We start from the raw sequence: 24,059 nt of genomic DNA, 5'->3' as shown, positions 1-24,059 counted from the left end.
AACCGAATGACAACGACCATCAACGTATGAACCAGCAATGCTTTTCAATACACACAGTCACTAAATCAAGGGAGTTGCATTGCAGGTGCGTAACAAGAATGACATCCGGATAAGGCGGCTTCAAATACTTGACATCAATTTCCACACGAAGTAGTCGGTCGAGGATTTTCTACACTTTGGCGGTGAGTCGGTAGATGCGCTTGATCACTCGATGGTGGTCCTGCGTGTGCTCTTGCAGCTCCAGGGATACGTCCTCCACGAGTTGGATCACTTGCATGTGCTTGCGACACATCTTGAAGAAGCGCTCGTCCTTTTTCCATCGCTTCACATGCGCGAGGATCACGTCCACATGGTGGTCCACGACCAGCGCCCGCACGGTGTGGAAGAACGGCTCGAACAAGGCTTCCCAGTAGACGCAGTCCGCCGCCACACATACCCACTGACTTGACTTGTCCATGGTCGCCAGCACTGCCGCCAACTCGCTCTCGCTTCCCCAACTCAGCACCATCGGTCGCACACTCTGCTTGGTTGACGGGATTTGCTCGCCGGGTTCAACTGCATTGAGGAGGACGTTCGTATCGAGTAGTGACATGGCTACCGGCAAGTCTGTGAGCACCACCGACGTCGCATGCAGCTTGTAGCACACGAGGCCGCAGAGGCCGATGCCCGCGCCAAGTTCCAGGACGCTCGTGCCAGGAGGAAGCAACGTCTCGACGTGTTGCTCGAGGTAATGCGAAAGGAACGTGGCAGCTGGCCACAGTTGATGGGCGATCCCTTTCTTACGATCTTGCCGAAGGACCACTTGGAAATCATGACAGAGGCCAGTGTAAGCCATGGTGTCGTCGTTGTCGGCATGTGGGGGAACGGCGGACAGCCCTTCCTTGTCTCGTGGGTCGCCGTCTTCCTCGTCGTCTTCGTCATCACTGCTGCTGCTCTCGTCGTCGCTCTCCCGGAACATGTTCTTCATCATGTTGTGAGATTTAGGCGACCGCCGATGCGGCGTCGTGACGTCGGCCATCGATCTCTATCTGATCTCTATCAATTCCATGGAACGTTGAACCAGTATCCGGAAAAATGAAACATCCGGTCAAATTCAGATACGAACAGTTTCATGTCGTACACTTATCCCTGATGATGTATGACGAATACCCGCTGGCTGCAGTGGTCGCGCTTGGTCGGGCGCCATCCAAGCCCCATAATAGATGGAACCCTGCGTTACGTGTGGTGGTTGGTGCCTTCCACGTCGCAACCCTTGTGTGGGAGATCATTGTGCTATATCTGGCCGCCAGACATCACAGCTGCAAAGGTGTACGACATAAATGTGCTACACGTGCATGTCCGTCCTGCATATTGGTGCATTGGATTGTGTCTGACTTGGCCACTCCAAGGCCACTTGCATCGCTCCAAGTGGTGGAGTGATCAGTCGCGGACAGACGAAGCTCATGCTGTTCTGCAGGCTCTCAAATCTCACCAACGGGTTCGACCACGTGCTATGTAGTCTTCATCGCATTCAATTTTGTATCGGTGGAGTGCGCCAAGGGAAGCAAGCACTCGACATCTCCTCAACACGATGGTCGAGTCGTGTTCCAGGTCGTGTCGTACGCCGTGATTGCATGTGATCCCCGCACCAGGTACACACTGCTGTACCTGGCAGACACCGCGTCCAACTTCACGCTGTCCTCTGCGGCCATCCCTAGTGCTCCGTCGTGCTTTGGGCCCTACTGTAGCTAGTATTACCCAAACCTGGCGCAGGGCAGAGGCGGTCGCTCGGCTTCGTTGGACTCTTCAGCATCACTGGTCTAGGGAGGTTGTCTCTTCGATGCACCTCGGCACGTTCTGCTCGTGTCGCTGACTCGATCACCTTTGAAGACTCACTTCTAGCAAACAACAACAGACCAACCGCCGCCTGCTGACTGTGGGGGAGATGAGCCTCTTGTTCGTCTGGTGCTAGAGCCAGCGAACCCCCTGGCCGGCGTCCTGCGAGTCCCACCGAGCGACCTCGGCTATACACAAAGGCCAAACACCCTTGGAAGTGACGCTGGCTACGTCATGTACCAGTAATCCTAAACAGTGGTTTCGGCGTTTCGGAATTGGAGTGTGGGGGTGCTCAATCGATTGATTCGGCAGACACATAATTTATCGACCAATCAAAACCCAGAACAATACTCCAGGGGCCAATCAAATCCTCTTTTCGTCCATGATATGACAACCAATGGGATCGTTAGATGCATAGATTTGGCGAATGAGCCAAAAGTCGGCCAAATTTGGGGTAAAAGGACAATATTACTATCCGATATGTTTGGTTCGTATCTACTCGTCTTGGCCGGCGTCTGGCTGCTGGCTCTTGCCCATTTGCCGTCCTGCCCGCATCACTTCGTCCACGAGGAGCAGCTGGGACGCCAGCGCCGTGGCCAAGTGAATAAACTGGCGCTTGACGCGGTAGTTGTCGATAATTCCTTCCTGCAGCGGCAGCATGGGCTGGCCACTGAACAGATCCAGCCCCACGGCCTCGCCCGACGCCGCGCCTTCCTCCAAGCACGCCAGCAGCGCATCTTGCACGTCCAGCCCAGAGTTTTCGGCCAACACTTTGGGGATGATCAGCAAAGCATCCGCGAACGCCTGCACGCCCAGCTTGGCGCGGCCGCTGATCGTGTCCTTGAACGCGTACAGCGCTCGGTGCGCGGCCAGTTCGAACGCGCCGCCGCCGGGTACGACGCTCCCGTCTTCAATCGTGTTGTTGACGGCGCGGATGCCGTCGCGGACGGCGTCCTTGATCTGCGCAATTGTGTGCTCGTTTGGCCCTACCGCCGCCAGCCATTAGTACACAAGGTTGGAGGCAGTATATATACTAAACAAGTAAAAGTAGGTAGTAATAGTATTGTTCACTCGGTCGATAGACAATCGATATATATATTTCGACCAATCAAAACCCCAGCTTATGAATCAAGGAGCCAATCAAATCCACGCTTCGATTCCCAGTGACACCAATCGACGATCTCTTTCCATACAAGAGCCAATACAAACAATTGATAGATTTGGCGAATATATATCAATCAGCCAAATTTGGGGAAAATAGACCAAAATCAGCCAAATTTGGGGAAAATGGACCAAAATCAGCCAAAATTGGGGAAAATAGACAAAAGTACCCTTGATCAAAATCGAGCACGACTGGGGGTGGCGCACGTCCTCGACGAACGTGTAGTTGTCTTCGCCCAGGGTTTGCTCGTACACTTTGCCGGCCCACCCGAGCATGTTGACGTCCATGTCATCCGTCGAGTTGATGGCCATGCCGCCGCACGCGAGCGTCAGACGCTCCATGTTGCGGCGCTTGGCGCGGCGCAGGGCGAGGATGCCTTCCTTGGCCAGCATGTCCAGACTCAGGGGGTCGATGCCCTTCTGGTTGATGATCACAAAGCTCGCCTTGTTCTCGTCCGTGCACACATGGCGCTTGAGCTCGATGATCTGCTTGACTTTGTCGTCGGTAAACTTGCGCTCGGCCTCGACCATCTTCTCGCGCTGGTCGGCGCTGTTGTAGAAGAAACCCGAGTTCACTTCGCTCTTCTCGTACTCGAGCGACACGTTGCACGTCATGATGAAGCAGTTTTCGAGCTCAGACGGCATGTCGGGGTGGCGTGACCCATGGTCCAGCACCAGACCCTTGATCAGACGGGTGTCGGCCGCGCTTTGGTGGACCATCTACACACATGCACGTGGGAACCAAGCAACATGATATGGGCACACGACCGACATACATGCATAATCTCGATCATGTGCAAGTCGACGGGGCGACCGGGCGTCGCAATGGTCAAGACGGCGTCCGTGACGATCTCGGTCAACTGGTCGGCCAACTGCTGGTCCAACTTGGTGCGCAGGGATGTGCGGGCCACGCTGGTCAACAGTTCGCGGTCTTGCAACACGTCGGGCTTGTCGACCTGCGAGCCAAAAACGATAATGAGGTGAATGAAACATGGGAAAGGACGTACCTTGATGTTGTCTAAGACACGGAGGGCTTCTTCGCGGGCCAATTCAAACCCTTCGGCGAGGATGCGAGGGTGCAGTCCATCGGAGAGGAATCGCTCTGCTTGCTTGAGCAACTCCCCAGTGAAGAGCACGCTCGAGGTGGTTCCGTCCCCTGTGATATCGTCTTGGGCAGTGGCCGCGCGGGCAATCACGGCCGCGGTGGGGTGTTGGATCTGCATTTCATGAAGGAGGACGTTCCCGTCCTTGGTCAGTTTAATCTGTCCGGCACCTCCGACAAGCATCTTCAGGGTGCCTCGGGGTCCCAAGTTGGACTTGAGCACGCCTTGGAGTCCGCGGGCGGCGCTGACGTTCACCAAGAGAGCTTGGGAGCGCGCCACGACTTCGGCATTCGGGTTCACTGTGCGGACGCTAGACATGGAAGATCACGACCAAGGAAAGAAATGAGGCATACTGAATGCACATATTGGATTCCCTGCAATCTCATTGGCTGAAATGCAGAAATCGAAACACCCCCCTCTCGTAACCGGAAAAATGTGGTATCCGGAGGATAAATATTTTTCAGCAATTAAATTACTACTACAATTTGAGTAAAATTGATGTGATTTTTGACGGAAGGGAGATTCTAATTTACAAGACGTCCGAAACGTTTCTTCGAAAACGCACCAATCAAACACGTTCTTAGCTTCGAATATCGAAGTTCGAAGCCACCGAACCACGATCACCACCGAGTTGAACAACATGAAGTCGGCGATGGTCCCTCGTGGCTTCCGCCGCTTCTCCAGCCGACGGTCGTCTGGCCGACGGCAAGGCAATGCGTACGAAGATGACGGCATCTCATTGAACTCGCAGTTTGGCAAGAAGACCTTGAATCGCATGAATGCACACCTCGCCGCTTTCGAAGACAAGCAGCGCGGCGGTCCGCGAGAACCTTCGGCGCGGGAAGTGAAACGGTGGGAGAAGATCATGGCCAAGAAGAGCGAGCGTACGTTGACGCCAGAGTACCTCGCGCAGCCCATCTTCCGACCGAACAGTGCTGCGCTGCTACACTTCGGCGACAAGTCCATGGTGGATTACGAAGACAAGGTACCCGTAGGCGTCTTCCCTGGGGCGATCCATGTCGTGTCGACGGCGGAAGAGGAGCTGCAGCATCGTGCGGCACTGGAAAGCATGCGTGTGGTGGGCATCGACTGCGAGACCAAGCCGAGTTTGTTTCGGAACTACGCGAGCAGCCCCATTGCGTTGGTGCAGCTGGCGAGCCACGACACGGCGTTGCTGTACCGCGTACGATGGAGTGGCGCGTGGAGTACGCCCCATCTACTGCTCCATACATGTTCGCCATTGCTAAGCAACGCCTAAGTAGATCCCAACCTGACGTTTCCCGGGCTACAGCACGTCCTAGCCAACAAGGACACGATCAAGGTCGGCCACGGATGTGCGTTCGACTTCAAATCGCTGCGCGAGTGCCGCGTGGCGTCGCATGTGGTCAACACAGTCGACACATTGCCAGTAGCTACCAAGATCGGATGTCTGAAGCCCAACCTCCGGGCCCTCGGGATGATCTGGCAGCATCTCCAGATCTCCAAAGCCATGCAAACATCCAACTGGGAGGCGCCGTTGCTCACGAACGACCAGGTCGAGTACGCCGCCACCGACGCGTGGCTGGCTCGCCAAGGTATATATATATATCCTCTCCATTCTGTTCGCCTTTTTTGGGTGCTATATTGGGTATTCTAGTCATGCTGGGGCTGATGCAATTTGCCCCATCGCGGCCATACTTGACCGCAGTGCATTACACCGACAGCCGCCAGGGTGACGACAACCTCATGGGGTCTTCCAACGACGAGATCGTCGCACAGTTGCTGGAGGTGGCTCAACTCGAGCAACATCGCTTATAAATATACTTAGTAGAATCACACGTCTAGATACTCGACCACATACTCTTCTTCTTCTTCTTCGCTGTCTTCTTGTTGTTTTAGCGTGAGGGGGGGAGTCAAATAAGATGTGGGGAACCATCCTTGTTGGCCATTCGACAGGTCCAGCCCCAACGTCCATCCATTTTCATCGTCGGCAGTCACGACGGCGACTCGATCGCCTCTCTGCACCTTCAGCCCCCCCCCGTCGTCGTCCTCCTTGGAAGACGTCCATGTCGCTACCACCATCGGCAGCCACTCGACGTACGTACACGGGAACCATCCGTCCGCTTCCCCCCTCTCAACGACAAGGCGGCCGCGCCACCATCCGTCCGGCGGGGCCTCCAGCACCAAAACCAGGTCCTGATCCGTCAGACGCAGCTCTCCGTCCGTCGTGGGCTCGTACTCTCCCAGTGCCCGCACCACCCCCAGCCCAGTCTCCGCACTTGGTCCGTCCACCCACTCGACGTATGTGCAGGGGAACCAGCCGTCGCCGCCGCCGCGACTGTCGGTGCCGAGCCACCATCCACTCTCGTCCATGTCCTTGACTACCAGTAGGTCGTTCACGGCCAAACTGAGCTCCGTGTCGTCTGCCGCGATGTAGTCGGCCACTACTCGCACCGTGCGCCAAGGTGGGCATTCGGGGTTTCGGGGTTTCGGAGTTTCGGGGTTTCTATGGACGACTTGCCGAGCCATGGACAGCCAATACGTAGCAATTTCTACCGCAACGGCCGACATGTCTGGCTGCCACGTCCATGTTCCGTCGTCCTCAGTCGTGAGCCACCACCCCCCGATGCCCCGAACGCCATACGTCCACACTTGCATGTGTTGATCCAACCACCAGGACCCGCCATCTAATGGCTTGGTCATGTCATTGAACCACCTGTAATGGGGTCCGAATGGGGGCACCGATGCAAAGAACGAGTTGCTTAGCAACGACTCGGCCGTGGGACGAACACTCGGATCTTTGATGAAACACTGCGTGAGAAACGCACGGGCAGCATGCGACACGTGCGGCGGTATCTCAGGAATCGCCGTGTCGGACGCAATATGGAACATGGCCGTCAACGGATTCGAAAAGTTGCTCTGACATGCAGCCATGATGACCATATAACAGTATTGAATGTATGTATGTTGTACCCAAGGAGGCGTGCCAGTGGCCATTTCAATCACGCAGCACCCGACGCTCCATATGTCCGACTTGGTCCAGCCGTCGCTGCCGCGGCCGTCCGCGCGGATGATCTCGGGTGACATCCAATATGGAGACCCCACCCCCCCATCTTGCGACGAACTAGTAGTATACCTGTCTTAAAAGAAAGATGCAAAGAATAGAATTAAAAAAAACGAGGAATGTTTGTACAACGATGGAATGCTATTCAAAGTACAGAATGTAGGTCATGAGTGTATGTACCCCACCCCCCCATGATGCGACGAACTATTAGTATACAGGGGTTTCGGGGTTTCCGTCTCTTTTGAAAAGAAAGCGGCAAAGAATAGAATTAAAAAAACGAGGAATGTTTGTAAAACGAAGGAATGTTATTCAAAGGACAAAATGTAGGTCATGAGTGTATGTACCTGTGGTGAAACCCTTCGTCTTGGATACTCGTACGAGTATGCGTCGATGGAATGGCATGGGACGACGACTCTTTGGCGGCGCCAAAGTCGGCGATCTTCAAGCACCCCGAGTCGGACAGCAACAAGTTGGCGCATTTGAGGTCTCGATGGGCGATGCCGCGACTGTGGAGGTAGACCAACCCCTGGAGCAGTTGGTACGTATACGCAGCCACCATGGACTCATCCAACGGTCCAAATCCCTTGAGCAGTCTACATGTGAGAATGATAAGTAAGCATGGAGAGGAAGAAGGAGATACCCGCTGATGGAACCGAGGGGGAGATACTCCATGAAGAGGTTGAAGATGTTGCCGTCTTGTTCTATGGAATCACCACTATGAGAAATGGAGGTTGGACCAGGGTGCAGTGAGTACCAGCGCCGTAGTACTCGACCACATGCGGATGGTACAGCGATCGACCGATGCGGACTTCCTCCATGATGCTCTCGATGGACTCCTCTTCCACGGGCACGAACGTTCCTTCGATCTCGTCCAGACCGCTCTCGTCCCGCACGCGCACTTGTTTCACGGCCATCATCGTGGCGCTACACGACATGTCAGACGGACATGCGTGCAAGGGATGCACGTACGTCGAGAGCAAGATGCCGACGTACACCTTGCCGTATCGACCCCGACCGATGAGTTTCCCGCGCTGCCATATAAACGCGTCCATGCTATCCCATTGCAAACAACTTGTCCGAGACCGTTTCACAGCGGTTACATGGCGGTATCAGTACTTATGCTTGAATGCACGGGGGGACGGAGGTAAGCGCCATAGGGCAACACTGACATGGAGCGAGGAGCTACCGGAGGGTCTCCGGTACAGTGGAGCTGCATGGACGAGTCCTTGGTGATGGCAAGCTCTTCGTTGGTGGATTCTATGGGAGTCTATAGATACGGGCTCCCGCGGACACGAAGGGCTCTCCATGCTGCGAGCATGCAGCGCCCTTCGCCTACGAATCTGGAGGATGCGTCGACTCCTTGATAGCCACGGCCAAGTGCCATGAGCGGCGGCTTCTCTGTAGAGATCTACCACCGTTGGAATGTAGGTCGCGGCTCCAAACTGTGTAAACAAAGTATTAAAATGAACACTATCGTTACTCTTTCCAAGATAATAAAATAAATCAGACCAATGCCCTGGAAACTGTTCTGCATTCTCGCACGTTTTCATCGTAATCACCATGGCAACTCTTGTGCGGAAGAAGGCCAAGCCAAAGCAGCGAACCCACCAAGAACTGACCGACCATCCGTTGGTGGCGAGCGGCGCACCCTACCGTGGCAATGGCGGAACATCCTCCAACATGCAGGAAGGAGGCATCGCACACGAGACAAGTCCCATCAAGATCCACGTTTCGCCCGACGACTTGCTGCTCATGGAGAACTTCAACGGGCAGAGTCCAGTGACTCCGAGCGCGCCAGAAATTGACATCCTTCGAGACAGCAAACACAACGAGCAACTCGATCACTGGGAAGCCATCATGATGGGCAGCCCCATGACACCTCTGATGTCGATGGACCCGAATCACATGCGACAGCCGGACGAGTTCTCATTGACGGGCGAGAACCCACCGTCGTCGTCCGAGACGGCCACCGCGCCTGTCCAGCTCAATGGCCAATCCCCCGACTCGTCGCCGTCCTTTCTCGAGACCCAAGTACCCCCTGTCGAGAGAAAGTACACGCTTCCGCCCGCGTCCGTGACGATATCGTCCGTCGCCGACCTCCTCGCGCCGTCCAAGTCGTCCCGCTTGCACCTCACCGCGCCAGTGTACCCCGTCCTCGCGCAACTCAAGCCCATCGTGCTTCCGCAATCCCATCGCGTCGTCGCCCCTCAGCCGTACATGGAACGGCCGCTCCTGCCTCTCCAAGAGGTCCCGCGCGTCCCCTTGCGGCGCTTCGAACACTACGACGACCACGTCCATCTTCGCGACCTCTCGCTCCGCCACTATGAGGAACGGTCGCGCGCCATCGAGACCGCTCCGGACGATTTCTACCGCCTCGTGGAAGCCTACCTCCACTTTGACCATGCATTGCGCCAGGCCCATGTCCAGCTGCTCCAGCGGATCGCCGACGTCGACGAGCGCCGCGCCAACGGTACTATGACTTGTTTCCTTTTCGAATATATTTATCTATATGCTTCTACCGCCTAGATATATATATATCTTGGTAGATATATTTTGCATATAAATGTCATAACGCTAATGGACTCGTGACTTTTCTATATATCTCATAATTTATTCGTAAACCTGACTACGTACTAGTATATATCTATTATATATAAATATATATATATGCTCATCTACTGTTGATATTCCAACGATCGACTTTTCTATATATATAGACTTTTCTATATATCTCATAATTTGTTTATTTATTCATAAACCTGACTACGTACTAGTATATATCTATTATATATATATATATATATATATGCTCATCTACTGTTGCTATTCCAACGATCGACTTTTCTATATATATATCTCCTGCTACTATATAGTGATCTATAGTCAGTCCTATGTTTCCTCCTGCCTCCATATTCACATATATATATATATTCCCTGATATATATATATATATATTCACCACTGTTGATTGTGTAGTGTGGACGATTGACTTTGAGTCGGCATCCACGTCGGCACTGTGTGGGGACTTGAAAACCATCGACGAGTCTGTCGAGTACCAAACTGCCAGCTTAAACCCACAGCTCCAAGCCAATCTCGCCGATGCTTTGGGTCAGCTGCGGCAGTTGCGCACGGCCGAGGCATCTCTGCATCTGTTTGATCGGGCTCTGGGGTTTCTCCGCGTCGAACTAGCCGTGGACGTGGTCGTGGAGGGCGGGGACATGGGAAGCATCCAGACAGCCATGGACACGCTCTTCTTCTTCGAGAAGCATCTGACCACGCCGCGCTTCATGGGGACCGTGCCGTCGTCTGTGCGTCGGGGGCAGCTGGTGCTGGATAAGCAGGCCAAGGGCCTCGTGTGTCATGCGTGCGGCCACGTCACGGCCATATCGTCGTCGGCCGTTCGAGTGGTCTCGTGCGGCCGATGCGATGCGCTGGGGTTTGTCCCGCATACAACCATCGCAGTCTCGTCCAAAGAGTTCACCGCCGCCATCGCCCAAGTCCGCCGGTCCATCCAGCACTGGCTCACGCGATGCATGGCCAAACTGCATCAACTATCATCGACCCCACATGACGAAAACGTGGCTAAACATGGGGAAAACGTGGCTAAACATGGGAAAAACGTGGCTCAACATGGGAAAAACGTGGCTCAACATGGGAAAGACGAAGCGGTGATGCCGTGGCTGATCGCGCACCTGCTGCACCTGCCGGGGCTGGCGCTGGAGCGGCAGTGGGCCGTGGGGTTCGTGCACTTTGCGCCCCCGTCGGCGTGGACCGTGGCGACGTTGGACCACTTTCTGGCCATGATGCATCTGCTCTTTCACCCGGCGGTGCTGCCCATGCAATACGCCGCTGCTGCCGACGACGATGTGGGGGTTGGCGGGGAAACTTCCCCGCCGCCAGACGAGTGGCTGCTGATGGAACTGCCATCGCACGGGGAATTGTCCCTGTTGGACGCCGACTACGTGCTGTTGTGGAGGCAATTTCCCCTCGACACGGCGTTAAGCCACTGCATGACACTGGCGCCCCACGACGCTTATAGCCGACTACTGTACCTTGTGAACGAATGCACAGTCGTGTTTGAAAAGTTCGCCGACTACGACCAGCTCGTAACTTCGGTGTCGGACGCACTGGGAAAAATCCTCGTGACGGCATCGCAGACTTCCCACGGGTCGCTCTTTGACCAGTTGTTCCAGATTGGGTTGTTTGGGGTTGTGATGGCCAGAAGCCCCAAAGTGTATACAAGTTTGCCGTCATGGGCGTACCACGCCCTGAGCCCCAGTGGCCAATGGGATGCGCTCTCCGCCTTCTTCTTTCAGCCATCCATTCCGTCCTCCGCGCTCAAAGCGTACATCCCGTTCACATGCTTTATGAACGACCATCCGTCGCTGCGCCTTCGATTCTACCACGAAGTGAGCCGAAATCAAGCGCTGCTGGCCGCCCTCGGCGTGCTCGCTAGCCACACCCCGTGGAGCGAGCTCGTACAAACCATCGTACACGAGCTCTTTCTGTGCTACATGGCCACGCCAGACACGCTCTTGGACGCGCACGTCCGCACGCTGTCGGGGGTGTGCACGGCGCACCCCTGCGCCCTGTCTCAGCTGCTGACGCTCGTGTGTCATCACGACACGGGCATGGCCGTGTTGCCCCAGCTGCCCATCCGGTTATGGCATCCGACTGAAGCTGACTTGGGCGTGTTTCAAGCATGGCTCATGCTCGACCACGTCCACGACCCCAAGAGCCAGCTCGTGCGGACGCTGCTGGACCGAATGAACTGGGGTTACTTGGACGACCAATCACAGCTCGCTTTGCATCCAACCGTGCATCGACACGTGGCTCTCTTACTCGTGGATGCCACCGTACACCACTCGACCAATGTAACGTGGAGTAGCCGCCTCGTTGCCTTTGATTTTGCCCAGTGGAGCTGGCAACTCGTTCTAAAACTGCACTTTTACTCCCCACGAACGTACGAGCCCTACTTGACCCTCGTCCGCCTCGACTCGGATCTGACCCGACACGCCATGATCCTCCGGAGGTACGCCAAGAGCCTCCCCAAGTCCCACGTTGTGCTGGGCAAGGCCGAGCACGCCATGGACAGCCACAGTTGCATCTCGTACGTTGAGCCGGGGACTAGTACTACTAGTACTACTAGTACTAGTACTACGCTGGTCCATCCCGAAGAAGAAGAGGATGGGGTGGTGCCGTTGGCCGAGATGCAGCCGATTGTGCTGTACGTGGTGTGTCAGGTGACGGATCATTTGTACTCTACCTGTATCGACAAGTTTGCGCCGCTCTTGTCGCTCGTCCTGGACCACAACCGCCCCGTGGCCGTGCTACAAGTGCTGGAGAACATCCTTCCAACTCTGTCGCAGACGCCGCTCAATCACACGGATGTGCACACGTTCGTGAAGAACTACCTCGACAACAACGCCGACTGGCGGTCTATTGTACGTGTTCTGGCCAAGAACTGGTACTTTTTACCAGACTTGGCGAAATCCACACTGGTTGATCAGTTGTTGGCCAACGACGACACCGGCGGTATCTCTCAGATTCTGCCCGTGATTGTATCCACGCTGGAGCAGAGTGTATGCGTCCATCCGGCGTTGCTGCCGGCGTTGCTGGGCCAGTTGCCGTCTCCATCGTGGATGCAGTCGGCCATGTCGACGCTAATCGGGTTCAAGAGCGCCGTGCTACAGCAACCCCGTACGGCGTTCGTGAACGAGGTGGTCCAAGTGATCCGGCGGCAGTACTTGCATACAAACTTGCACAGCAACGTGCTACTGGTGTGGCTCGTGGTCGTCATGGGCGTGCCCAACTGGTCGGACGCGCCAGTTTACCGCCAACTCGTCGACTCTGTGATCGAATGTGCGCTCGTGCATCGACCTGACACGGCCATGGTCGAGCTTGAAGCCCCGTTCCGGCTCTATCTCGACCACATGTGCGCGGTCTTCCCCACGAGTTCACTCAGTTTTGTGCCTACTTGCGTCCCCCCTTCGACCAGTTCGTACTACATGTCGTCGGTCGTGTTTCGAGGTCATCCCCCCAACGTGGAGCTATACTTGGGGTTCCTATCGCTCCTCGTCGAAATCCGCAAAGAAAAAGAACTGTTTAAAGCGCTGGGCCATATTGTGCTCAAATCCAAGCTCAAGGTCAAGAGCCTCGACACCCTTCGAGCCAAGGGCCGCCTCGCCACCGAGTTGTACGTGTTTGGCATCGACACTTCGCAACCGACGCTGTACGGCCACTTGGACCTCCAGTTCCACTCGTGGCATACACTCAAGCTGTTCAAGGTGGCGTCGTTCGTGCTGCAACACCGCGAGAGTAGTCACCCTGTGGACTTGTTGCTGTGGCAGCTCTTGTTTGCGCTCTACTTTGCCTCCGTGGGCTCCGACTGCTTTGGCTTTCTCATGCTCGAACTGCACCCCCATACCCGCAAAGCGCTGCAGACCAAGTGCCGCCGCCTATCAAATGCGTACTCTGCGCAAATTGGTAATCGAAGCAAGGCGGACGAGCTGGCTCGGACGTACGCTGCCATGGAAACGTGGCTCGAACACCCCGATGTATCGACGTGGCTGCACCAAATCGACCACTTGCCACGCCATTACAACACTGCACAGTTGAAACAAGTGCTCGGCTTGAGTCATGCACTGCTTCACACGGCAGATACCATCGACATGACGTCCACGACCATCTGGGAGGACATTGCGCCTTTTCTATGGCTCCCCCTATGTGATTTTGCCTACACAACCCCCGCCACCGCCGCGCCTCTGTCCTCGTCCGATCCGCCACCGCCGACGCCGCCCCCCCCTTCTCTTTGTCCGTCGCCGCTTCCGTTTCACGCACCAAAGTACGTGCGGTTTTCGCCAGTGGTCAGTATCGACACGATGCAATCGGTGGAGCTCCGTACCGAGCCATTTCATGATCGGGCGACAGTGTACGCCGACGCCGTGGCGACCCTCGCGACTCTAGAGACGGAATTCCTCGACCACTTGAACGGATTGTACCAGCCCAAGCACCGCGTAGTCCACACCAGCCGGCCGTGCGACGGTACTTCCCACGAGCCGTGCAAACGCCCCGCGGCGCTCCATCTAGAGTACACGGAGTGGACGGTCGATGCAGATCGCGTCGAGCGCATCGACCAATTCCATATCCAAAGCGCCAAGTTGGACCTGTGGACGACCGACATTCCTACTGTTCCGTCGGTGGGAATGATGGTCGATCGATCCACATCCCTGGGTCTGACGCCGCTGGACGTGCAAGTATGCTACCAGATCCTCGTGATCGACCAAATGGTGGCGCTTCTAACTCAATCCCCCGACCAGTTTCAATCCATGGGCGTCCAGTGGTTTCACAAGCTGCTCCATCTCGACACCAAGGCGACGCGGGGATTTCCGCCATTTCAAGAGGTGCTTTGGCGCAGTATCAAGCGACTGGGCGCGACATTTGTCAATGCGGATGAAACCACCGGTTTACTGCGCTTTATGCTGCAGGACTGTGCCCGCGTGTGCTTGTTAGCCGACTGCTTCTTCCCCAACCAAACGCCCACGCGATTCGTCGAGTACTTTGCCAGCATCATGTACCAGTCAGAGCACCTCGAGTCCGCGGACCGCCTGGAGCTGCTCTCGCGCTTCGATATTGCACTGTGGCTAGACCATGATCCGATCCTATTTGATCGAGATACACTGGTCAGTATCGTTCTCGCAGAACTCGTGCTTGGCAACGCCAAGCTAGACATCTTGCGCATGCACGCCAAGATGATTCATGTGCTGGCTTCGCGATACCTGGATGACCACGTTGACAAGATTGTGTGCGCCCTACTTGGGGTGTATGACGTCCACTACGCGTCAGATTTGCACGCCATGCGGTCGTACTTTGAAGTGCCGACGACGCCGCCATCATCCAAGGCGCTGGATGTGTCCATGTGGCACGCGCTGCTTAATATCCCCCCGAGTTGCTGGAGTCGCTGCAAAGTTGTGCCGCAACTCGTAGACCGCGTGGCCCAGTTTGTCCTCCACGCCCGAACCAAAGCCAGCCAAGCTAAGCAAGTCAAGGACATCTCAGCCTTGTTAATCACGTCGTCGGCGGCGTACCCGATCGTGACGTGGCACTCGGACCAAGCGATCCTCCAACCCTTGTGTGATCTTATGCTGCTGTGGATCAAAGCGTCCCCCCCCGACACTCTATGGCCCATCGCGACCAAGTTATTTGAAGCGTTCTTGACGGTATGTACAGTTTGTTTCTCGTTGTATTACTGCTTGGGATATATATATATATATATATATATATTGTGTAAATGGACACTATCAAACTATATATATATATAGTTTGATAGTGTCCATTTACACAACATTTGGTCGACTTTTGTGCTGATTCTTTGCCAAATCTATCGATCGATCGATCGATCGATTCTTTGTTCTGACTTTGGTATATAAAGATCGTCTAGTATCACACTAATTGGAGTCACACACTAATTCTATATTGCCTTTGTCGAAGAGAATGGATTGGATTGGCCACTTGATTCGTGAGTTTTGATTGGTCGTATATATATATATATATATATATATTGATTGTCTGCCTATTTTTCGGCTCATTCGATTGAGCACCACCGCACTCGAATTTCGAATAATCGACTTGACAATATATATATTTATATATAAATATATCTATTGTGTAGGTGCTGTACACTCCTGGGCCGACCCCCGATGCAACAACCATCGTAGAACCGTGGCCACCCACTGAAGAATCAGCCGATCAAGTACTTTGCCACGCCTTGCAAGCCACGTTCACATTATACCTGGACCTGCCGCCAGATGTCGATGCGAGTGCCAGATTGGACAACATTTGGCAGTTTTATCGACGGGTACTACTACCCCACGCATCGGATGCGTTAGCTGGGTCGTACAATGCAGTGCTAAGTCGTCTGCCGTGGTCGCTGTGGGGCATTTCAGAGGACACGCTCAACGAGATGAAGGAAGGGGTCGTGCCATCCGTCCAGACGACGACAGCAACCAAGTCCGCGAACTTCAAGTACCAGTCGCCTCTGCGGCCAAATGTGCTACTACTCGTGCAGACCATCCTGGCTCAAGTGCCGTGGAGCCGCATCGCCGCGCACCTGGCGGACCAGCCGCCGCACGTCATGTCTTCGTTTTACATCAAGTATCACGTCCTGCTGTGCCATGTGCTGCTACTGGTAGATACCCCCTCATCATCGCCACCGCAGAAAAGTTATCCGCTGCCCCGCCCTGTCAAAGTGGCCGAAGTCGAAGCCATCTGCAACGGCGTGTCGGCGCTGCTGCTGCACCCGTCCGTGCTGTGCGTTCCCCCGCGGACGGACGCCAGCCCCCGCTTTTACGCGACCTTTGGGCTCCTTCTGAGCCTCTGCGGCCTCCAACTGACCAACGGGACCGCGTCGGGCGATGAGCTCAAGAAAGCTGCCGCCGTGCTGCACTGCTTGAGTGTGTTTCTGCACCCGTTATCCCCCGACTGGAAGCAGAACTTTCCCGCATTCGAATCGACCATGCTGGGACTAGTCCAGGCGGCGCTCCGATCTGTCCTCGACCTCGTCATGCTACTCCACGCCCAGGTCGACACACTGGACCGGACATTTAAAGCCGACCACGTGACCGCACTCTACTGCGATATCTTTAAGCTATGCAACTTGCCGTTCATTTCCCAGGCGAGTTTGGTCGTCGACTCAACGTTGAGTACTAGTACTAGTAGTAGTACTAGTTGGATGGAGCTCGAGGCCAAAGTCAGCGTCGCCATCCCCCCGTCGTCGCAAGAATGCACCATGTTATCCCTAGACAAGTGCATGCCGTGGAGTGTCGTGGGGTGGCAGTTGCTGTGGCAATTTGCTGGTATTTCCAAGAGTTTGCCAGCCATTTGCGTCTCTGTCGCGTCCGTGTCTGTGCTCAGCCAACTCACCGAGCGCAACTTGAGCTGCTGGAACATGAGTACGTGGCCCCAGCTAAAACTGCCCGAGCTGAGCCAGGACGAGCTGGTCATCACCAGTGTCAAGCACCAGTGCTGGCTCACTCTGCTCGCATTTGCCAAGCAGCAGCACTTCGACGCCGACATCCAGCGCCAGCTCCACTTCTCCATGCGCATGAACGAATGGGTCGAAGAGATCGCGGCGGCCGCGGCCATTTCAGACCAAGCCAAGCTCGTGGGGGTCATCCTGGCTCTCTTGGCGCGGCTGCTGGCCATGCCAGGGGTCGCCGTGACCTTTAAGCGGGACATGGTGGCTCGGGTATGTAGTTGGATTGGGGTTTCGGGGTTTGGGGGTTTCGGGGTTTCATGTGACTTTTTGTGTATAGATGAGCAAAGCGTGCTGGAGTATGGGCGACGCACGGCAGCTGTCGAACGGGTTGGACGCCGTGCAGCGGGCGATGGGGTTTAATTTCATGAACTCGTTTGGCAAGTACGTTTATATATATATATCTGATGTACAAATACAGTTGATATATATATGGATTGATTGATGCAGGCTCAAACATTCGGCGGAATTGCATGTGGCCATGCTGGCGCTGAGTTTATTTATGCGGGTGAACTCCCGCAAGAGCGCGGTGCTGCGACTCGACTATGGCGCGCCACTGGACGTCTCCAAGAAGACGCTCAAGCTGATCAAGACGATGGAAGGCATGCCCGAACGCAAGGAGGTGGTGCAGTGGAGCATCGCCTTTTGCCAAGACCCAAAGCGATGTCTCCGAGATCTAGACGAGTTCGCCAAGGTACTCATCACGGAGCTGTACCCTGCGCACGTGTGGATGCTGCCACTAGTAAAAGACTAATACATTGGTTCATTACAACTCCTTCTTGTCGTCGGCCTCGGCAGGGTCGTCGGCAGTAGTCTTGTCGGCGGTCGGGTCTGTGCGCTTGGTCGTGAGCACCAAGTGCCATCCGAACTGCGTCTTGACCTTGTGGATCTTGCCCACGGCTTCCTCGAACACGACCTTGTCGAACTCGGGCACCATTTGGCCACGTCCGAAGCTGCCCAACGCCCCGCCGCCGCGAGAACCACTGGGGCACTTGCTGTGCGCCTTGGCCAAGTCGGCAAAGAGCTTGAGCTGCGCGTCCGACCCGTCGTCGGTCTTGAGCAGCTGCGCCAAGAGGTCGTCGACCTCGTCTTCGGTGCTCACCAAGATGTGGCTGGCGCTGGCAGACACGCCGCCGCCTCCGCCCCACGAGGACACGACGCTAAAGATGGCGAACAGCACTACGGCAGCCAAGGCGATCCACTTCATGTTCTTTTCAATTTCGCTCCACAAGTCCATGCGATATCGCAACTGGCTTTCGTGGCCGCTCGATTCGTGGCAGTCTCTGGGCTGATGATAACAATCGGGTTTCAGAGGTTATTTATTATATTGCAATATTCTTCATAAATATAGTAATAATTCGACTTTTTATCGATTAAATTGACATATATATATCGAAAGAAATTGTGAGAAAATTAGCAAAATGTAGAATATTTATATTCTTATTGAACGATCCATTTGTTCAGCATGTGGGGTCGAGTGGTCCGAGTGGCTACCGCGCTGCGGCCAGCCCCGCGCTCTGCCTTGCTTCGTCCATGTCCATCCTTCCAATTAACACCACTATCATGCTCCTTGGACACATCCATTCGGTTTATGAGCCAGCAGCGCTCGAAGAAGGTCCCTCTGAACGAAGAAATCCGCGCGCACAGCGTGACCGTCGTACTGGAGGACGGTACAGTGCGCGAGAACGTGGACAAGCGCACGGCCGTCCGGGAAGCCAAGTCTCTCGGGTTGGATTTGGTTCAAGTGAGTCTTCAACCTTCGGAGAAACCGAACGGCCAGCCGCGTGTGGTGTGCAAGATGTTCGACTTTCGCAAACGAATGCACAGTGCGCCGCCCAAGAAGGCCCAAGCAGAGGAGCCGGAGCGAAAGATGCGCGGCGACAAGGATATCCATTACAAGGTGGACATCGAGGCGCATGACGAGGGCGTCAAGACGAGGCGTGTGGTGGGCTTCCTCGAGAAAGGCCATCCCGTGAACCTCGTGATCGAATGGGGACATCGCTCCGAGAAGCGCCCCAAGGGCATGGCTTTGTACGACCGATTGCTGGAGACCATCGACGCCCCATATACGATCGCCAAGTCCAAGACCACCAACAACGCTATCCGCGCACGGCTGAATCCACAGTTTAAGAAGTAGAATGGACCAGTAACTCCAGAGTAAAGTCGTCACTCGGTTCCCGCATCCATCCCCCATGACTTCCGAGCATATACGTACACGCTCCTACCCGTCGGCGGGCCTCTTCATGGACGAAGCGCCTCCGTGCAGCCCGATCTGACATCAGCAACGATATGTCTCAAGTTTTGCTGGATTCAGTAGTATGAGTGAGGAATCCATCGACAGCATCGACCGTACTACTTGGTTTTCGTGGACAGTGGAATGGATGCGAGTTGTTAACATAAGACTTATATGAAACTTTGTATGGGTATGGTAAACATCCTGAGAACTTTTGGTGGAAAACCTGCAAGAATGAATATGACACCGCCTATCCTTCCTATATACTTGGATACGGAATTGAACCTGTAGAAACAAATATAGTTCTCGTTGGTGTCGGCTTGGCATACTACTGAAATTCACTCCACATATCACCTGGAAAGGAACATGCTGGTAATGGAGCTGGAGCCGATGTGTACGCCACCACATTCATAAACCTGCCATGGCCGCAGCACGCCACCACCGACGCATGAGCCTCCATGAAGATGACTTTGAAGATGCCCTCTTCGAACAACTCAAGCAGTCCCTCGACGTCCACGAGTGCGTCCATTGCCGCAAGAGTGTCAAGGCGGCAATCCCGTGTCATGGCCATTGCGGGCATGCGTATTACTGCTCCACGGACTGTCTCGTCTTCCACAGCCGTACACATCGTCATCAGTGTCTCCATCACCTCGAGAGCGATGCAAGTCTCCATGGCGTCGATAGCGACGACGACGACGACGACGACGACGACGACTTGCCGCCGTTCCTCAACTCGGCCATCGACTCGATCTTGCGGCAACTCCAACACGAAGCTGTGATTCCATCGACCCCATAGTCTATGGTCATAAATTATACTTGTAATTTAATAGAACTAGTCCGTATCGAAGTGATGTGCTTTAGACCCAGAATCCCACGAGGTTGCCGCATGGACAGGTCGACACGATGCATGCGTCGTCCGCGGCGGCGGTTGTACTCGTGTCGAGTCGGGTGCCGCCGCCGAGTGAGCACAATGTGCAGGATGATGTAGTGGGTTGTGGCATTGGTGTGGATTCAATTTCGCAGACTACACAGGATGTTCATGAAGGTGGTGAGTCACACGGGGAGTGACGTACTCGGGTTGAGCCCGCCCATCGTGGTTGAGCTGTTACGCCCCGGGTGGCGGCGTCTCATGCATTCCTTGGAGCAGAAGTAGAGGAGTCCCGAGCGCGAGATGGAGAAGGACGCGCCAAACTTGCCGCAGGTAGCGCAGAAGTGCGGCTGGCCGGTCGCCACCGTCGTTCTTGCCATGGTTTTAAAGTATTGTGGATTCGGTATAAATTTCCAGACTCCGTCGAATCGAATGTCGCCGCCGAATCGAATCACGAATCGACGCTATTGGCTAATCCAATTTTGAGTGAATTTGATTGGCTCTTGCAGAAAGGAAATGTATATTCAACCAATCAGAACTCCAGCGTGATTTAATATTGTTACGACAAACCACGCGAATTTTGGACGTTTCTAGCGAATAAGCAGTATATAACGCGTTTTCCGATGGATATAACCTGTAAAACCACTATCAGTGGCGGTCGTGGATACACACTGCTTGATTTCGCCAGAGGCCGATGCGACTGTGCCATGGACGGATGAACCAAGCTCGAGGAGCATGGTAAAAACATAAGACATGCTGCATGCTCGTGCAAGTGTGAAGTCGACGTTTCCTCGGCAGATGTAACTGCCATGCTCGCTTGATGTGGTTCGGAGTGAACCCGCTGCGATGGAACAAGCCGACGGCGGTGTCTCCGCGCGGCCACCGAAGTCTAAAGCGACATCTGCCACCACAAGGATCCAAGGAAGACAGCACATCCACCACATCCCCCACAAACCAAGGCTCGTCCGTCCATCCTCCACCGACACTTTGCAATTCATCATCACCCGACCACACTCCAGTCGTCCCTCTCCAAGCGCCTTTCTCGGCTACACCGCCACCTGCTCCCACATCCACCCGCGTGCTATACGGTCACACCGCCGGCGTATGTGCGCTCCTGGCTTCCGACGACCGCTACATCGTGTCCGCGTCCATGGACGCCACCCTCCGCGTGTGGTCGCGAGGGTCGTTCCACTGCTATCACGTCCTCAAGGGCCACCGCGACGTCGTCTGCGCCGTCGCTCTCAACGCCACCTTCCTCGTGTCGGGGTCGCACGACTTCACCGTCGGACTGTGGCGCGCTGCCGCCGACTTCAGGCTGCACCGCCGGCTCGACGGACATGCAGGTCATGTCACCCATGTCGCCTTCGTTCCGTCCGCCAACGTGGCTGTGTCGGCGGCGGAAGATGCGTCCCTTCGCGTGTGGCAGTGCGACGTCGGACTCTGCCTCGCCGTCCTCTCCAAGCACACCAGTCGCATCTCGTGCATGTTGATCACCCCTACGGCCATCTGGAGCGGCGGCGCCGACGCCGTCGTGTCCGTGTGGCGAGTTCCTTTGTCCACGTCCACATCCACTTGTGCTGCGCTGCTGCTTGGTTTCTTTCGAGTGCACACCAAGACGGTCCAAGCATTGGTCCAGTGTCAGCAGACTGTCCTTTCTGCATCCAACGACGGCTTCATCCAAACGTACGACGTCGTCACGCTCACCCCCCGCCGCCGTCTCGTGACTGGTCCACCTTGGTACATGCTCGCCTGTCTCCATCGCAATCGGCAAGTGGTTGCATCCGCTGGGGATGGGACGCTTTGGCGGTGTGACCTGGACGGGACAGAAGAGAGCAACGCGAGGTTGGAAGTTCTACCAGGAGTATGGATCCCTCACGTCCAATTGCACGCAGCGTCGGAAGGGTTCCTTGCATGTGTGGCGGCCAGCACCCTCTTTGTCGTCGATGTGCGGTCATGGCGAGTCGTGGGTCAATGCGACACGCCCCACGGCGGACTTATCCACAGCATCGCATGGCTGAATGCGTCCACGGTACTCACGACGGGCGCCGACGGACTCATCCACTGCGCCACGTTCCATCTCCCACACGATGACAAACAAGAGAAGTGCTAGCTTGTTACGCTGGCAAAATCAAATCAATAATGCGGTTTCGACCAATCAACATTATGTATTCTTAATATTATGTCCAATGGTTACTGTTGAATTTGGAATTATCCGGATGCGTTGCCAGTTGCTTCAAGTTGCATAACACTGTAACGTGGTACTTTCGAAAATGCGCTGTGATGGCGCGACCGCTTGCTGCTCTGCGCTCTTGCCATGTTCATCGTCTGGGGTATGAGCATCTACCTCCCCAGCTTCTACAAGGACGCATGTGCCGCCAAAGTCGACATTTGTCCATTGCTCCTCCGATAGATCATGTGTGCCTACGCATTCTCGACATGCCCACCCATCTCCCTCCATCGGAGACATCGCATCATATGCTGATGATGGTTGTTATTACTGCAACATCATGGCATCCAAGACCGTCGGCTGAAGTGAAAACGGCGCCACGATCGCATCAAACTCGGTTTCCGATCCGTCCTCATGGAGGCGTATTGCGTGGAGACAACCGCGCACGGACCCAGCTATCGTCTCCAAATCGACTCCACTGGCGTACTCGAACATTTCTCCTACGTGAATCACATGACTCGATGTACATACACATGCCAGGGCTACTTCATACCTGGCTGGATGGTGGGGGTGAGGCCGACCACCTGTGGCGAGTGACGCGGCAGAATTTCCCGCTTCTGGTTGCCGTGGTCGAAAATGTAATGCCGCCCCGTGATGCGAATCGCGTCGACACCTTCGTTGAGCACGCGGACGCGATACGTATAACGAAACCGCCTGGCTGATGGGTCCGAGTGCTGGGGAAGGTACCGCCCCGTGGCTTCGACAAGCACGTCGTCGGTCTTGGTGACTAGATATTACATGTAAGGATACTTAAGAACGGTGCAGAGAGTACTACCACTAGACGATTCGGCCAAGAGGCGCTGATGGGACACTTCCTGCACCGCCCACATGAGGTCGTCCAAGTGCGTTGGATTGCCAGATCGAAACTTGAGGCGCACGAGCTCGACAAAGTCCACGTCTTGTCCTCCTTTCTGTGGTCCTAAGAAAGTCTGAAGCTTCGTCCATCGTGCCTTTTCTTCGCCGGAGAGGTACGACGATGCGGACGTGGCGTCGCGAGCCGCTGGGTACAATGTGCCGTGCCCCCATTGTTCCGGCACCAACGACTCCCGCAGGCGGAATCCAGGGGCAGCCGCCATCTTGCGCACATCTCGGAGGAGAACCTTGTACCTACATCAAGCCGCACTCAGGAGATGGTTTGTCAATGTGGACGTACAATGCCTTGATCGTGCTGGGACGCATGACGAAGGTGTGTTTGTGGAAGCAAATCTAGACGAAGATGTGATGGATAATTCTTCAACCAAGCGAAGATTTGATTGGCTAAAATATGTTGATTTGGAACGAATAGAATGGAGGCTTGACAACTACTACTCGGGAGTACAACTTTTATTTGATTTCAAAAACGCCATCTTTCAAAATGGACGTTTTATCTCCATTTTAAAAATGGCATTTTCCATTTGTCTTCCCATCCAAGCGAGTTAATTATGGATGGTTCACCAGGGAGATGCTGGAACTGGAGAGAAAAACTCATCATAACACGAAGTTATGGATGCCAAAATCGAGGCATTCATGGTTGGCGAAGCAATATCTAGACTTTCTTCGCAGTCATCCAACTTGTTGGAGAGTGATATTGGCTGCT

General features: G+C 54.9%; 11 protein-coding genes across 17 annotated transcripts; 5 read left to right on the top strand and 6 right to left on the bottom strand.

Moving 5' to 3' along the window:
• Positions 1 to 34: 34 nt before the first annotated feature.
• Positions 35 to 1,071, bottom strand: H257_13873 (hypothetical protein). The gene has a single exon (XM_009841559.1). The coding sequence runs from the start codon at positions 1,016 to 1,018 to the stop codon at positions 170 to 172; it is 849 nt and encodes a 282-aa protein (XP_009839861.1). The 5' UTR covers positions 1,019 to 1,071; the 3' UTR covers positions 35 to 169.
• A 1,192-nt stretch (positions 1,072 to 2,263) lies between these two features.
• H257_13872 (T-complex protein 1, zeta subunit) lies at positions 2,264 to 4,413 on the bottom strand. Its single transcript, XM_009841558.1, has 4 exons — positions 3,984 to 4,413; positions 3,753 to 3,932; positions 3,147 to 3,696; positions 2,264 to 2,801 (listed from the first exon to the last, which is right to left on the bottom strand). The coding sequence occupies exons 1-4, from the start codon at positions 4,395 to 4,397 to the stop codon at positions 2,311 to 2,313; spliced, it is 1,635 nt and encodes a 544-aa protein (XP_009839860.1). The 5' UTR covers positions 4,398 to 4,413; the 3' UTR covers positions 2,264 to 2,310.
• Positions 4,414 to 4,704: 291 nt separating this feature from the next.
• On the top strand, positions 4,705 to 6,562 carry H257_13871 (hypothetical protein). Its single transcript, XM_009841557.1, has 3 exons — positions 4,705 to 5,284; positions 5,342 to 5,653; positions 5,716 to 6,562. Exons 1-3 carry the CDS (start codon positions 4,720 to 4,722, stop codon positions 5,874 to 5,876), a joined length of 1,038 nt encoding a protein of 345 aa, XP_009839859.1. The 5' UTR covers positions 4,705 to 4,719; the 3' UTR covers positions 5,877 to 6,562.
• On the bottom strand, positions 5,813 to 8,601 carry H257_13870 (STE/STE11 protein kinase). Of its 6 annotated transcripts, XM_009841551.1 has the most exons (6): positions 8,092 to 8,601; positions 7,877 to 8,046; positions 7,763 to 7,823; positions 7,467 to 7,715; positions 7,032 to 7,182; positions 5,813 to 6,977 (listed from the first exon to the last, which is right to left on the bottom strand). In XM_009841551.1, the coding sequence occupies exons 1-6, from the start codon at positions 8,172 to 8,174 to the stop codon at positions 5,892 to 5,894; spliced, it is 1,800 nt and encodes a 599-aa protein (XP_009839853.1). In that variant the 5' UTR covers positions 8,175 to 8,601; the 3' UTR covers positions 5,813 to 5,891. The 6 variants fall into 6 exon arrangements, with proteins under 6 accessions (XP_009839853.1, XP_009839855.1, XP_009839857.1 ...); XM_009841553.1 differs by having other exon boundaries at positions 5,813 to 7,182; XM_009841555.1 differs by having other exon boundaries at positions 7,032 to 7,194; positions 7,467 to 8,046.
• A 62-nt stretch (positions 8,602 to 8,663) lies between these two features.
• H257_13869 (hypothetical protein) lies at positions 8,664 to 18,443 on the top strand. Its single transcript, XM_009841550.1, has 5 exons — positions 8,664 to 9,592; positions 10,099 to 15,341; positions 15,794 to 17,368; positions 17,436 to 17,539; positions 17,606 to 18,443. The coding sequence occupies exons 1-5, from the start codon at positions 8,683 to 8,685 to the stop codon at positions 17,907 to 17,909; spliced, it is 8,136 nt and encodes a 2,711-aa protein (XP_009839852.1). The 5' UTR covers positions 8,664 to 8,682; the 3' UTR covers positions 17,910 to 18,443.
• On the bottom strand, positions 17,814 to 18,447 carry H257_13868 (hypothetical protein). The gene has a single exon (XM_009841549.1). It carries the CDS (start codon positions 18,390 to 18,392, stop codon positions 17,922 to 17,924), a length of 471 nt encoding a protein of 156 aa, XP_009839851.1. The 5' UTR covers positions 18,393 to 18,447; the 3' UTR covers positions 17,814 to 17,921.
• Positions 18,448 to 18,574: 127 nt separating this feature from the next.
• Positions 18,575 to 19,438, top strand: H257_13867 (translation initiation factor IF-3). Its single transcript, XM_009841548.1, has one exon. It carries the CDS (start codon positions 18,621 to 18,623, stop codon positions 19,290 to 19,292), a length of 672 nt encoding a protein of 223 aa, XP_009839850.1. The 5' UTR covers positions 18,575 to 18,620; the 3' UTR covers positions 19,293 to 19,438.
• Positions 19,439 to 19,731: 293 nt separating this feature from the next.
• Positions 19,732 to 20,670, top strand: H257_13866 (hypothetical protein). The gene has a single exon (XM_009841547.1). It carries the CDS (start codon positions 19,810 to 19,812, stop codon positions 20,182 to 20,184), a length of 375 nt encoding a protein of 124 aa, XP_009839849.1. The 5' UTR covers positions 19,732 to 19,809; the 3' UTR covers positions 20,185 to 20,670.
• On the bottom strand, positions 20,080 to 20,670 carry H257_13865 (hypothetical protein). The gene is made up of 2 exons (XM_009841546.1): positions 20,462 to 20,670; positions 20,080 to 20,412 (listed from the first exon to the last, which is right to left on the bottom strand). Exons 1-2 carry the CDS (start codon positions 20,634 to 20,636, stop codon positions 20,246 to 20,248), a joined length of 342 nt encoding a protein of 113 aa, XP_009839848.1. The 5' UTR covers positions 20,637 to 20,670; the 3' UTR covers positions 20,080 to 20,245.
• A 179-nt stretch (positions 20,671 to 20,849) lies between these two features.
• H257_13864 (hypothetical protein) lies at positions 20,850 to 22,448 on the top strand. The gene has a single exon (XM_009841545.1). It carries the CDS (start codon positions 21,077 to 21,079, stop codon positions 22,364 to 22,366), a length of 1,290 nt encoding a protein of 429 aa, XP_009839847.1. The 5' UTR covers positions 20,850 to 21,076; the 3' UTR covers positions 22,367 to 22,448.
• A 282-nt stretch (positions 22,449 to 22,730) lies between these two features.
• On the bottom strand, positions 22,731 to 23,695 carry H257_13863. Of its 2 annotated transcripts, XM_009841544.1 has the most exons (4): positions 23,637 to 23,695; positions 23,259 to 23,590; positions 22,977 to 23,210; positions 22,731 to 22,923 (listed from the first exon to the last, which is right to left on the bottom strand). In XM_009841544.1, the coding sequence occupies exons 1-4, from the start codon at positions 23,660 to 23,662 to the stop codon at positions 22,751 to 22,753; spliced, it is 765 nt and encodes a 254-aa protein (XP_009839846.1). In that variant the 5' UTR covers positions 23,663 to 23,695; the 3' UTR covers positions 22,731 to 22,750. The 2 variants fall into 2 exon arrangements, with proteins under 2 accessions (XP_009839846.1, XP_009839845.1); XM_009841543.1 differs by having other exon boundaries at positions 22,731 to 23,210.
• Positions 23,696 to 24,059: the final 364 nt, after the last annotated feature.

Source organism: Aphanomyces astaci, assembly GCF_000520075.1.
Source record: "Aphanomyces astaci strain APO3 unplaced genomic scaffold supercont1.51, whole genome shotgun sequence".
Classification (NCBI taxonomy): Eukaryota; Oomycota; class Saprolegniomycetes; order Saprolegniales; family Verrucalvaceae; genus Aphanomyces; species Aphanomyces astaci.
Note: the sequence above shows the minus strand (reverse complement) of the source record. Positions and strands in the feature narration are given on the sequence as shown.

Coding starts and splice junctions, on each gene's coding strand:
- H257_13873 (XM_009841559.1), bottom strand. CDS start 1,018: ATGGCCGACGTCACGACGCCGCATCGGCGGTCGCCTAAATCTCACAAC.
- H257_13872 (XM_009841558.1), bottom strand. CDS start 4,397: ATGTCTAGCGTCCGCACAGTGAACCCGAATGCCGAAGTCGTGGCGCGC. Junction 3,933..3,983: donor GTGTCTTAGACAACATCAAG/GTACGTCCTTTC, acceptor TTTGGCTCGCAG/GTCGACAAGCCCGACGTGTT. Junction 3,697..3,752: donor ACATGATCGAGATTATGCAT/GTATGTCGGTCG, acceptor GCATGTGTGTAG/ATGGTCCACCAAAGCGCGGC.
- H257_13871 (XM_009841557.1), top strand. CDS start 4,720: ATGAAGTCGGCGATGGTCCCTCGTGGCTTCCGCCGCTTCTCCAGCCGA. Junction 5,285..5,341: donor ACGATGGAGTGGCGCGTGGA/GTACGCCCCATC, acceptor ACGCCTAAGTAG/ATCCCAACCTGACGTTTCCC. Junction 5,654..5,715: donor CGCGTGGCTGGCTCGCCAAG/GTATATATATAT, acceptor TGGGTATTCTAG/TCATGCTGGGGCTGATGCAA.
- H257_13870 (XM_009841553.1), bottom strand. CDS start 8,174: ATGGACGCGTTTATATGGCAGCGCGGGAAACTCATCGGTCGGGGTCGA. Junction 7,716..7,762: donor CCCCTCGGTTCCATCAGCGG/GTATCTCCTTCT, acceptor TCTCACATGTAG/ACTGCTCAAGGGATTTGGAC. Junction 7,183..7,466: donor GACGAAGGGTTTCACCACAG/GTACATACACTC, acceptor GTATACTACTAG/TTCGTCGCAAGATGGGGGGG.
- H257_13869 (XM_009841550.1), top strand. CDS start 8,683: ATGGCAACTCTTGTGCGGAAGAAGGCCAAGCCAAAGCAGCGAACCCAC. Junction 9,593..10,098: donor CGACGAGCGCCGCGCCAACG/GTACTATGACTT, acceptor TTGATTGTGTAG/TGTGGACGATTGACTTTGAG. Junction 15,342..15,793: donor TATTTGAAGCGTTCTTGACG/GTATGTACAGTT, acceptor TCTATTGTGTAG/GTGCTGTACACTCCTGGGCC.
- H257_13868 (XM_009841549.1), bottom strand. CDS start 18,392: ATGGACTTGTGGAGCGAAATTGAAAAGAACATGAAGTGGATCGCCTTG.
- H257_13867 (XM_009841548.1), top strand. CDS start 18,621: ATGTGGGGTCGAGTGGTCCGAGTGGCTACCGCGCTGCGGCCAGCCCCG.
- H257_13866 (XM_009841547.1), top strand. CDS start 19,810: ATGGCCGCAGCACGCCACCACCGACGCATGAGCCTCCATGAAGATGAC.
- H257_13865 (XM_009841546.1), bottom strand. CDS start 20,636: ATGGCAAGAACGACGGTGGCGACCGGCCAGCCGCACTTCTGCGCTACC. Junction 20,413..20,461: donor GATGGGCGGGCTCAACCCGA/GTACGTCACTCC, acceptor CATCCTGTGTAG/TCTGCGAAATTGAATCCACA.
- H257_13864 (XM_009841545.1), top strand. CDS start 21,077: ATGTGGTTCGGAGTGAACCCGCTGCGATGGAACAAGCCGACGGCGGTG.
- H257_13863 (XM_009841544.1), bottom strand. CDS start 23,662: ATGCGTCCCAGCACGATCAAGGCATT. Junction 23,591..23,636: donor CCCAGCACGATCAAGGCATT/GTACGTCCACAT, acceptor GGCTTGATGTAG/GTACAAGGTTCTCCTCCGAG. Junction 23,211..23,258: donor CTTGGCCGAATCGTCTAGTG/GTAGTACTCTCT, acceptor TGTAATATCTAG/TCACCAAGACCGACGACGTG.